The following is a 12,029-nucleotide window of genomic DNA, read 5'->3' on the forward strand; positions in this document are numbered from 1 at the left end:
CAGGTCCAGTGGGATCACGCAGCGCGACTCGGGCATGCACAGTAGGGAACCCTTATCGAAAATGGCGGCGGCAGTACCCGAGAGCCAAGGGATAAATCTGCTTCGGGACCCGGCATCGCGGGCGCCCTGGACAGGTAAGTGTCCATATATTAATATTTTTTAATAAAAAAAAATTGGCGCAACTCCGCTTTAAGGAAAATCCGATATAATATATATAATATGTATGGCCAGACTACAGCAGGGGTCTCCAAACTGTGGCCCGAGGTGCGGCCCGAGATGCGGCCCTTTGCTTGCTTTTATCCCACCCTTGGGGCACTATTCCTCCCACTGATACAAGACACTATTCTACCAACTGACACCAACAATGGGGCACCATTTCTCCTGAAGACATCAATAATGGGGCACTATTTATCCCTATGATACCAATGATGGAGCACTATTCCTCCCCCTAATACCCAATGATGACAGGAATATTTCCACTCGCTCTGGCCGAAATCTTGCCCCCCCTAAGGTCCGAAGAACAGTAAGCTGGTCATTTGCTTAGAAAGTTTGGAGACCTCCTTGACTACAGAGTCATTCTGTATTAAAAAGTATTATAACAGCTAAGTGAAAATAATGCCCCTATGTATTACATTTCTTTGGTTTTCCACTGCAGATAATTCCTTTGAATGGAAATCACGAGTGTTAGAAAAGCCAATATATTTCTACACACTGAGCGGTCCGGTGTACCTGGGTGTCGATTCCTTCTTCTTCTTAAGGTAAACACAAGAAATCTGTCTTAAAGTTTACAGCTCCAAATCTGTCTTAAAGTTTACAGATGATAGAACCAGTATTGGCTTGATTCATAATAACCGAATAATGAATCGGCAACGCAGCCATTCTCAACCAAGGTTCCTGGAACATTAAGGTTCCTCAAGAGGGTGCTATTAGTTCCTTGAGTTGTTGCTGACTGTCCTCTTATATGATGGTACCTGGATAGAGCAGGGTTTATGCCACTGTGTAAAGTCATGACAGCAATGATCTTTTTAGAAGTCTGGTAGGATGGCCTTCTGACAGTTACTATAAGGGGGTGGTATACTTTCATGACCACCAAGGTCAAAACAATGAAATAGAGGTTCTCCGGCCCAATTCCAGAGAATAAACCCATTCTGCCTCTGAGTCAAATCATAATAGTGAAACACGCAGACCAGAGGGAAAACAGTCTACATCCTGCACCCTCCCAACATTCAGCCAGAGAGAAAGGCCGAACCCATTTATCTGGCTTTTTAAAGACAACATGACATCATACACATGAACACAGCTGATAGGTCAGTCCATATATAGTGCCTTATTACACGCCCCTGTGACGTCTGTTCTTGGCATACTGCACACGTTTCAAAAGTCTTTAATTAGGACAAATGTCCTCGTGTCATACAGGGATCCCCATTGAATCTCACAGGGGCTTAATTCTTCAGTCGATGGGGTGGGCCGGAAGGAGGGAGTTTAGGAGTGCAGTAGAAGGGAGGGGTTTGGAGACATCTGTTTTCACTTAATTACTTCCTGAAGGGTTGGTTAACTCTATAATGTCTTTTAAGGAAAGTAACAGTATTGTAACATATACCCATACATACATACATATGTATTATAACTATATATATATCAATAAATAAAGAAGATACAACAAATTAAAGAAATAATAAATGAAAACCAACTTTTCAGTGGTTCTAATAAAAGAGATAGTATAACACAAAAATATTCATTTTAGTAACTTCCATCACAACAATTTTCCCACTGACCCCCAGTGGCTTAATTTTAGCAGGGCTCCCTGAGACCTAATATTTCTTTCAAGTGTTCCGAATCCTCAGGGGTCAAAAATGTTGAGAAAGGTTGTCCTAGAGTATAGCACAGATACAGCCAAATATCTTAGAGCCCTTTAATTTAGCCTTGTTGGCTATAATCAGCTAAAATCGATGCAATGCACAGAAAAAAATGGGGTATGGTTTAGAGACCATAATCAGTACAGTGAAAAGAAACAATGGGGTATGGTTTGGGGACCACAATCATTACAGTACATAGAAATAATGGGGTTTGGCTTGGGTACCATAATCATTAATGTGCATAGAAATAACGGGGTATGGCTTGGGAACCATAATCATCACTGTGCATAGAAATAATGACATATTGCTTGGAGACCATAATCATAACGGTTTATAGAAATAACGGGGTATGGCTTGGGTACATAATCATTACCATACATAGAAATAATGAGATATGGCTTGGAGACCATAATCATCACAGAGCTTTGAAATAAGGTGTTATGGCTTGGGGACCATAATCAATACAGTGCAGAGAAATAACAGGGTATGGCTTGGGGACCATAATCATTATAGTGCATAGAAACAATGGGGTATGGCTTGGGGACCATAATCATTACATTGCATAGAAATAACGGGATATGGCTCGGGGACCATAAGCATTACTGTGCATAGAAATAATGACGTATTGCTTGGAGACCATAATCATTACCATGCATAGAAATACTGGGGTATGGCTTGGGGACATAATCATTACAGTGCAAAGAAATAACGAGATATGGCTTGGGGACATGATAATTACAGTGCAAAGAAATAACGAGATATAGCTTGGGGACATGATCATTACAGTGCATAGAAATAACAGGGTATGGTTGGGGACATAATTATTACAGTGCATAGAAATAACGGGGTATGGCTTGGGGACCATAATCATTCCTGTGCATAGAAATAATGAGATATGCCTTGGGGACCATAATCATCACAGTGCTTTGAAACAATGGGTTATGGCTTGGGGACCATAATCATTACAGTGCAGAGAAATAACAGGGTAAGGCTTGGGGACCATAATCATTACTGTGCATAGAAACAATGGGGTATGGCTTGGGGACCATAATCATTACAGTGCATAGAAATAACGGGATATGGCTCGGGGACCATAAGCATTACTGTGCATAGAAATAATTACGTATTGCTTGGAGACCATAATCATTACCATGCATAGAAATACTGGGGTATGGCTTGGGGACATAATCATTACAGTGCAAAGAAATAACGAGATATGGCTTGGGGACATGATAATTACAGTGCAAAGAAATAACGAGATATAGCTTGGGGACATGATCATTACAGTGCATAGAAATAACAGGGTATGGTTGGGGACATAATTATTACAGTGCATAGAAATAACGGGGTATGGCTTGGGGACCATAATCATTCCTGTGCATAGAAATAATGAGATATGCCTTGGGGACCATAATCATCACAGTGCTTTGAAACAATGGGTTATGGCTTGGGGACCATAATCATTACAGTGCAGAGAAATAACAGGGTAAGGCTTGGGGACCATAATCATTACTGTGCATAGAAACAATGGGGTATGGCTTGGGGGACCATAATCATTATAGTGCATAGAAACAATGGGGTATGGCTTGGGGACCATAATCATTACATTGCATAGAAATAACGGGATATGGCTCAGGGACCATAATCATTACTGTGCATAGAAATAATGACATATTGCTTGGAGACCATAAACATTACAGTGCATAGAAATAACGGGGTATGGCTTGGGGACCATAATCATTACAGTGCATAGAAATAACGGGGTATGGCTTGGGGACATGATCATTACAGTGCATAGAAATAACGGGGTATGGTTTGGGGACCATAATCAATTACAGTGCATAGAAATAACAGTGTATGGCTTGGGGACCATACTCATTAAAGTGCATAGAAATAATGGGGCATGGCTCAGGGACCATAATCATTAACATGCATAGAAACAATGGGGTATGGCTTGGTGACCAACAAGAAAGTATAACCAGACAAGACCAAAAATCCCTCCACTGAACCAGCGCAAAGAACAGTAAAATAATAAAATCACTTTTTTGGTTTAGTTCTAATTTATTCGAAACACAGACTTATCTAATGACATACATGCATGGCCAATTGCCTTTTCTTTAATGACAAGTTCCCTTTTAACATTTAATTTCTTCCTTGTAACATTTGTTGGCTTCATAAATAGATTTTACTGGCCCTTTAATCTCTTGGCTGAGGAGATCTCTATCTGCCCTATTAGAACCTCAGTATCCGGTTTTAAAGTCTTTTTAATTACCGAGGTTAAGTTGAGGCAATGCGTCATTTCTCCGTAGATAACCAGATGAAATAAGAGCAGAATGTGTCCTGCTGTTACGGGGGGAAACGGTAATGTATAATATGATAATATCTAACCTGAAATGTCAACAAACTGTCAGTCTAATGGGGTCAAGGTAGCACCAAAAAATCACATACACAATCCTGATTACTGTTAAGGGGAATGACTTAATTGCAGCCCTCTCCCAAGTGACAACACTTGCAGGGATCAAGATGGCATTTTGATAAATTTCGCTCAGCTGCTGGGAAAGATAATGTGATTCTAGAGTACACTAATTAAAATCCCCATAAGGCAGTCTTGGAATGACATAAGTTAGGCATTACTACCACTGTCTTAGAGACACAAGCATTAGAAATCATAATGATTCTTTTTAATAAAATGTGCATGAATCTACAAAGGAATTTGCAAAACAAATGAGGGTCTTCTCCTTATTGTGAGGACATTTTAAATGTCAGCCAGCTGTAGGCCTCAGGCCCCCAGTGCCGGCCCAAGACATTGTGCTGCCTGGTACCAAGAATGAAATGCTGCCCCCCCCAAAAAAAAATTGCGCCCACCAAAATGCCCCCACATCCATTATTTTATATCATGATAACTAAAGTGGACCCATCATGGCTCTATACATGTATATAGGAGTATAAAAAGGACCTGTTATGGCTCTATTCATGCAAATAACCCCACAGTGGAGCGGAGAGCGGAACGGGAGGAGCGGTCGGGCGGCAATTAGCCCCACAGTGGAGTGGAGCTGGCGGAATGGGATGGTGTGCAAGCAGGAAATTTGCTGCCCCCCTGAAAGTGCTGCCTGGTACAATGGTACCATCGGGTCCCATGGTAGGGCCGGCCCTGCAGGCCCCGTACACACGTCCGAGAAACTCGATGAGCAAAACACATCGTTTTGCTCGTCGAGTTCCTTGTGAAGCCGCCGAGGATCTCGCGGAGCCAAGTTTCCCCGTTGACTAACGAGGAAATAGAGAACATGTTCTCTATTTGGCCCGACGAGATCCTCGTCGGTTTCCTCGGCCTGAAAGTGTACACACGGCCAGGTTTCTCGGCAGAATTCAGCTCCGATCGAGTTTCTGGCTGAATTCTGCCGAGAAACTCGGTCGTGTGTACGGGGCCTCATAGTCTGTCTGTATGGATGTGCTGCTGGAGTTTGTGATAAGTTTCTTCTTCTGTCCTTATGTTATTTTGTGTTCTTTTGTGAAGTTTGGGTTTTGGCATTACATGGTCTGAAGAGTTAGGCCTCGTACACACGATAGGTTAATCAGAGGACAACGGTCTGATGGACCGTTTTCATCGGTCAAAACCGATCGTGTGTGGGCCCCATAGGTTATTTAACCATAGGTTAAAAAAAAGCCAACTTGCTTTAAAATTAACCTATGGATTCCTAACCAATAGGTCAAAACCGATCGTTAGTAGGCACCACCATCGGTTAAAAATCCACGCATGCTTAAAATCAAGTCGACGCATGCTTGGAAGCATTGAACTTCGTTTTTTTCAGCACGTCGTCGTGTTTTACATCACCGCGTTCTGACACGATCGGTTATTTAATGGTGTGTAGGCGTGACGGACCATCAGTCAGCTTTCTCGGTTAACCTATGAGAACGGTCCTTCAGACCGTTCTGATCGGATGGACTGATTGTGTGTACGAGGCTTAAAAGTTCCCAAAGACATGAGATGTCATTTAGTCTATACAACTACTTTCGGCCAGATTGGTCAGTAGCAGTGGCAGTCGGTGCTTAATATATTGGGGAGGGCGGCAAACTAACACCAAACCCCCACAAGAGCCAGCCGGGAATCCAGCAATCACACCCCCCCCCCCAGAGAAGGGGAGTGAATGCAGTAGACCAGGCATGTCCAAAGTCCGGCCCGTGGGCCAATCGCGGCCTGCGTTCCGGTTTTGAGAGGCCCGCCTAGTTATCAGGACATATATACCTTTTGTGGTCCCCAACGAAAAGATATATATGCTGGCTGCCTTGGAGGGGACAGTGAGGAGGCGGGATGAGTGCCGTACACACAGGAGTATTTCCTGTTTACAGCCTCTGTAATAGGAAGTCCCATCTCCGGAGCTGCCATTGGACAACTGTTCTGTCCGTCAAAGGAGGCGGGACTTTCTATTAAAGAGGCCGCCGAGAAAACAGGAGTTTCTGTATGTAATCTTTTGGCGATCGTCCCGCCCCCTCCCTATCCCATCCAAGGCTGCTCATTAAATCTGGCCCTCTTAAAAAAAGTTTGAACACCACTACAGTAGACGGACGGAAATGCAGTGATTGACCCCCCCCCCCGTGCAGTAGACGGAGGGGATGACGGCGATCAGGGCATTACCCTTGGAGTCAGGGGAAATGAAGAGCTGGCTTGTTGATTCTCCTCCCGGGTGAACAGGAACTGTGTCCTGAGACATGATTGGCCAGGGAGTCACAGGAGCTGCTTCCTGATTGGTGGGGAGGAGAATTAGGAAGACAATGGCGAATATTAATTCGCTATTGTCACACAACTAAGTTTGCACTGTGCCTCAGGCTCTAATCATGTGCTTAAAAAAAAAAACCCATTGGAGTCCATGCGTCCGGCACCCTGCATGTAAATTAGGATCCAGGCACATAGATTAGGGGGGGGGGGCGCGGCACCCCTGTGCCCTGTATGGACAGGCTGCCACAGTAGTAGTCTCATTGCAGTCTCATTGCAGCAGATCTCATGGCAGCATGGCAGCTAGTTATGAGCGCTAGGGTCATCATTTTAATTCAAATCCCAACTACAACTTTTCTTGCATAGGGCTTGCATGTTCTCCCTGTGCTTGCACTCTCTGGGAAGGTTGGAAAAACTTGATACATTACAGTAGTTTTTAGTGGTGGTAATACTGTTTGGTGTTTAGCACAGATTTCCTATGTGCAAAGAGCAATGCTAAACTCTAAGGCCCCCCCTAAAACGCCCTGTAGCCCTCACTTGCTGTATAATTTTAACATTAACCGTTCCTGTAGCTCGGACCCCCACACTAACCCTTCCTGTAGCCCTTACCTCAACCCTAACACTCATCCTCCCATGGAGTTAAATCTTAACCCACTCTGTATCCTCGACCCCAACTTTAATTGAGTGTAACAGTCCCAGTACCCCTAGTTCCAACCTTAGGACAAGCCTTCTCTATAACCCTAACCCCAAAACCAACAGTAAACCTCTCTATGGCTCTTGCCCTAACATCCCTGTAGGTCTAACCCAGTGCCAGCGTATAGCCCTAACCTCAAATCTAATACTAACCATCCCTGTATTTCAAACTCAAACGCTAACTGTCCTGATATCTCTAACACGAATCCTTCCTTATACCGCTAACCCCAACCCTAACATAAATTGTCACTGCGACCCTAATTCCAACCCTTATACTAACCCTATCTGTAGCTCTATACAAATATATAAAGAAAGAAAAGGGTTCATATAGTCCTGAGATTGGGGAGTGGCCACATCCCTGGTAGTTTGAACAAAAAGAAAAAGATTACCCCCAGACGGGACTTTTAAGGCCAGACTCCAATAAGTATGTAAAATTTATTTTATTAGGTGTTATCACCAAAATTGGATAGACATTGATTTACAGAATAATTCTGGATGTTGAATTACAGAAATCTTCTGGAACAGTCAGCAAATATATAATAAGAATAAAAAACACATATAAGGAATAGTGATAGAGTGACACCTGGGGCACACGTCCCATGTGTGGACCCAGGAAAAATAAGAAACAAAAAAATAGAAAAATAGTCATAAAATAAAACCTTGTGACAATATAATACAAATAGAATTAAAAAACACTCTGTAGAGAGCAGTGGAGAAAAGCCCGACGCGTTTCTGGTCTATTGGTAGAACAACAGACCTTCATCAGGGGCCACAGGAGTGTATGGTTACAAACTTTTTTTCTCTCTAAAGGCAAAACACACATCATTATATTATGTCATATCATCAGGTATATATAGATCCATTATTTTACAACTATTGTTAGAGATGCCTCTAATATGATGTATATGATCAACATACCGTTTGTGGTGAGCACAGGTTTTGGAAGTTGGCCCTCAAGATTTCAGTCTAAGGTATCTCCAGAACCGACTTATGGGGTCCCATGAGTAAGAAAAGAAAGGGGAGGGATGGCTCCGACTTACCCCAAACCCACGGTGTCCTATTAGAGTTTAAGGATGCAAGAAACAGACAGAGAAGAGAAAGAAAAAGAAGAAGAATAAGAGGAAAAGAAGAAGAAAAAAGAAAAAAGAAAAAAGAAAGAAGAAGAAAAAGAAAGGGGAAAAGAAGGAAAAGAAAAAAGAAAAGAAAGCAAGAGGGGGAAAAAAGGAAAGAAAGAACGAAAAAGAAAAAGGAAAAAGAGAAAGAAAAAGAAAAGCATGATAACTGATTTAGTGCATAGGTGCCTGGTCATGCTGCTCATATTCATAATAGAAAAATAATAATTACCCAAGTATGGGGTTTATTAAGGCAAAAGTGCAGCAGGTCAGGGGGTTCACTGAGTCCAATGCGGACAGTCCTCTTATCGTTGCTCGGGGGAATCCCGAACTGGGTGTATGAAGAGGAACCTGGTGCCAAGTGCCTGGAGAGCAGACATATATAGGTTGAAGATGAGGTATGCATAGTGGATGAAAAAAACATGCTAGAGTAAAGTCAGGCTAGTTGCAAAAAATATCCTATAGATGTGAGGTGAAAATGACACTCACCGTACTTGAGGTATTGAAGTGTCAGCGTTACTCCCTTCAGCTCACAGGGTGCTGAGGGAGCTGGTAATAGAGTAGCTCTATTTATAGGGTGGACATGGACCTGGGAGGGTCGTGTAACTCGGCACCTCCCAGGGGCTTGGATCAGATAGGATGGCCATCAGCTGTGTGCATTCGTTATGCTAGGGGGGCGGGACAAAAGCTAGTGGGTGCGGCAATACGCCCCTGGATGGGGAGCAGTGCCTTCGTATCGGCATTCTCTTGTTGTTATGGTGATGACGCTGGCGTCACGGGCCACGTGACCCTGCGCCTCGCGTCACACCACAAACAACGGGGAAACCCTTTGGCGAGCCCGGACGCGTCACCATGGCGATGGCGCTGAAAACAAAGCCCCGTGACCCGGCGTAGCCGCGTCACATCGCAAGAAGCAGGGAAGCCCTCTGACGAGTGTGGCCACATCCCCCTGTTGGAGGCGTCACGCCCAGCGTGTCATAACGATTTAGGCACGGCAGGGAATATCGTGCAAGTGCCATTGCATAGGTACTCGCGTGGACAAAGTGTCCACCCTAATCATGGTGCACAAAAATGCCAAGTGGTAGAAAGAGCTCATGGCACCCCTTTTTTACAACGGGGGTGGGGAGTTAGATGTAAGCAGACAGGGGTAAGATGAAAATTCAAATGTAATAGGTGAAAAATAAAAATAGTAAAATAAAAATAAATATAAATAGAAAATAGAAAAAAATAAAAAAGAAAAAGAAGAAGAAAAGGAAAAAGGAAAGAAGAAGTATATAGAGGTGATAATAGAAATAAAAAATAAAAAATAGATAGGAAATGTATGGAAAGAAAGAAAAATAAGCAAGAAAGAAAAGAAAAGAAAGAAGAGTGGTGGATAGACAGAAAAAGAAGCAGAGGAAATCGGGGTGCAGGGTAAACAGGAGGAGCCACAGCACCCAAATCATAGCCACAATTAAAAATTAGCAAAAAAAGGGGTCTGTTGATCATAGAGTTTGTTTTAAAAAAAAAAAGAAAATTATGCAAGTAAGAAAGATTGCATTTTTCGGGTTTGTCGAGGTAGATCAACTAAGTAGTAGTTGTAATAATGGATCAGTGCAGGAAGTATCCTGATGGATCAGTATATATGAAAATATCCTTATCCACATTTATATCTATGTAATCAAAGAGCACAACATTGGTTAGATTCAGCAAAAGTCAGACATTTAGTACATCATGATAAATGGTTCGTACTAGAGTGAAATAAGATAGGGTAGTGGGAGCAGGGGAGGGAGACGGGGCAATTGACGTTTTTTTCTCCCCCCCTCCTCTCCTACACCCCGTGAGTTCGGGTGCAGGTAAAGATGTTAGTATGTTGGTTAGCCCTCCCCCTCCCATACACCCGATTTGTATCCCTCAAGGAAGGGTCTGTAGCTGATGTTGTTATTCAAACCCGGGGGAAAGGTGGCATTCAAGGCCACTATCCAGCGGGTTTCTCGCTGCAGTAATAGTTTGTCCCAATCCCCACCTCTTGGGTTCGGGTGAATTCTATCAAGTGCCAGAAAGGTGATTTTAGGGAAGATCCCCTGGTGCACATCTCTTGTATGTCTTCCGAGAGGGAGGTCAGGATTGGCAATTTTCATACTATGCACATGCCTGCTTATTCTTTTTTTCCATTCTAGTTTCGTTTTTCCCACATAGAAGCACCCGCATGAACAGGTCATAAGGTATACAATTCCAGCGGTACTACAATTTGCAAAATGTTTTGCTTTGTATGGTTGGCCGTTTGGGAGATGTATAGTCTTGCTGATATTTAAGTATTGGCATTGCGGGCATCCGCCGCAGGTGAAAGTACCCCAACGCTTGCAAGGATCCCCCCTAAAGGCCCCTGTATATTCACTGGTGACCAGTATGTCTTTTACAGACCTAGTTCTCCTATACGTGATGAGTGGACGATCAGAGACGAATTGGCCCATAATAGGGTCAATTTGAAGGACATGCCAATTTTTTTCAATTATTTTCTTAATTGATTTATGCTGTTTGTTATATGTTGTAATTATCCTTATTGGTGTCCTTAAGTTCTTTTGATCATTTGAGTTCTCTTTTTTGCGAAAGAGAATGTTCGCTCTGGATTGGTTTTTGGCTCTTTTAAATGCCTTCTTGAGGCATGTTAGAGAGTAACCTCGTTGCAGAAGCCTCTCTTTTAGTTTTTTCGCCTCCCCTAGGAAAGCTGTTTCTTCCGAGCAATTTCTCCTTAGGCGGAGGTATTGTGAATATGGTATCGATCGAATTAATGGTATTGGGTGGAAGCTGTCTGCTTGTAGTATGGTGTTTCCCGCAGTTTCTTTTCGGAAAAGGTTGCTCAATAGGCGTCCATCCTCTGTTTTTGAGATGGTGACATCTAAAAAGGTGATTGTGGTTTCACTACACACTTTTGTGAATTTTAGATTAAAATCATTCGCGCCCATGTCTTTCATACAGAGCTCGAGATCATCCTGTGTTCCATCCCAGACCATAAAGATATCGTCAATATACCTATGCCAAATTAAAATATTTGCTACATGCGGTCTAGCTTCATCAGGGGTTAAGAAGAGGTTCTCCCACTCCCCCAGATACAGGTTGGCGTACGATGGGGCACAACAAGTCCCCATCGCTACCCCCTGTATCTGGAGGAAGTGGGAGCCATCGAAGGTGAAGGCATTGTGATGAAGGATAAAGTCCAGAGCTTGAACAATGAATTTATGTAGTGGTTTGTCGTCACGATGGGATTGGCTAATAAAATGTTCTATCACCTGTAGCCCCTTCTGATGGGGTATAGAGCTATAAAGAGCTTCTACGTCTACGGTTACCAGGAGCACTTTGTCAGGGACCACCAGATTCTCAAGATTCTGTAACAGATGTGTGGTATCAAAAAAAAAAAAAAAGAGTGGTACTACTGCGCTACCCAATAAAACTAATATAAGAAAAAACCAACAAAAATAATTAAATGATTAAAAGCTGCGTATCAAAAAGGTGTACAAAACCAAAGAATTAGATATGTGTAATAGGTAAAGATAGCGCTAATATCAACTAGTGCCGATTAGTACAATATGGTGAGTGATAAGCATTCAATAAAGTGAATATTATAAATATAAATATATAGAAAACAACAACACTCATGAATAAATATTCTGTCTAATG

At 42.7% G+C, this 12,029-nt stretch overlaps 1 protein-coding gene and 1 long non-coding RNA gene across 2 annotated transcripts in view; one reads left to right on the forward strand and one right to left on the reverse strand.

Annotated features, from left to right (window-relative positions):
- The window catches only part of LOC120927238 (O-acyltransferase like protein-like), a 146,828-nt gene that overhangs the window by 65,042 nt on the left and 69,757 nt on the right, over window positions 1-12,029 (forward strand). Inside the window, exon 7 of the mRNA XM_040337784.1 lies at window positions 656-758. Coding sequence (XP_040193718.1) covers window positions 656-758 — 103 coding nt within the window. The remainder of the gene's footprint in view (window positions 1-655; window positions 759-12,029) is intronic.
- LOC120927248 lies at window positions 8,054-9,041 on the reverse strand. Its single transcript, XR_005747059.1, has 2 exons — window positions 8,605-9,041; window positions 8,054-8,317 (listed from the first exon to the last, which is right to left on the reverse strand). It is a non-coding gene; the product is annotated as an uncharacterized LOC120927248 (long non-coding RNA).

The sequence above is a fragment of the Rana temporaria genome, chromosome 1 (genome assembly GCF_905171775.1).
Source record: "Rana temporaria chromosome 1, aRanTem1.1, whole genome shotgun sequence".
Classification (NCBI taxonomy): Eukaryota; Metazoa; Chordata; class Amphibia; order Anura; family Ranidae; genus Rana; species Rana temporaria.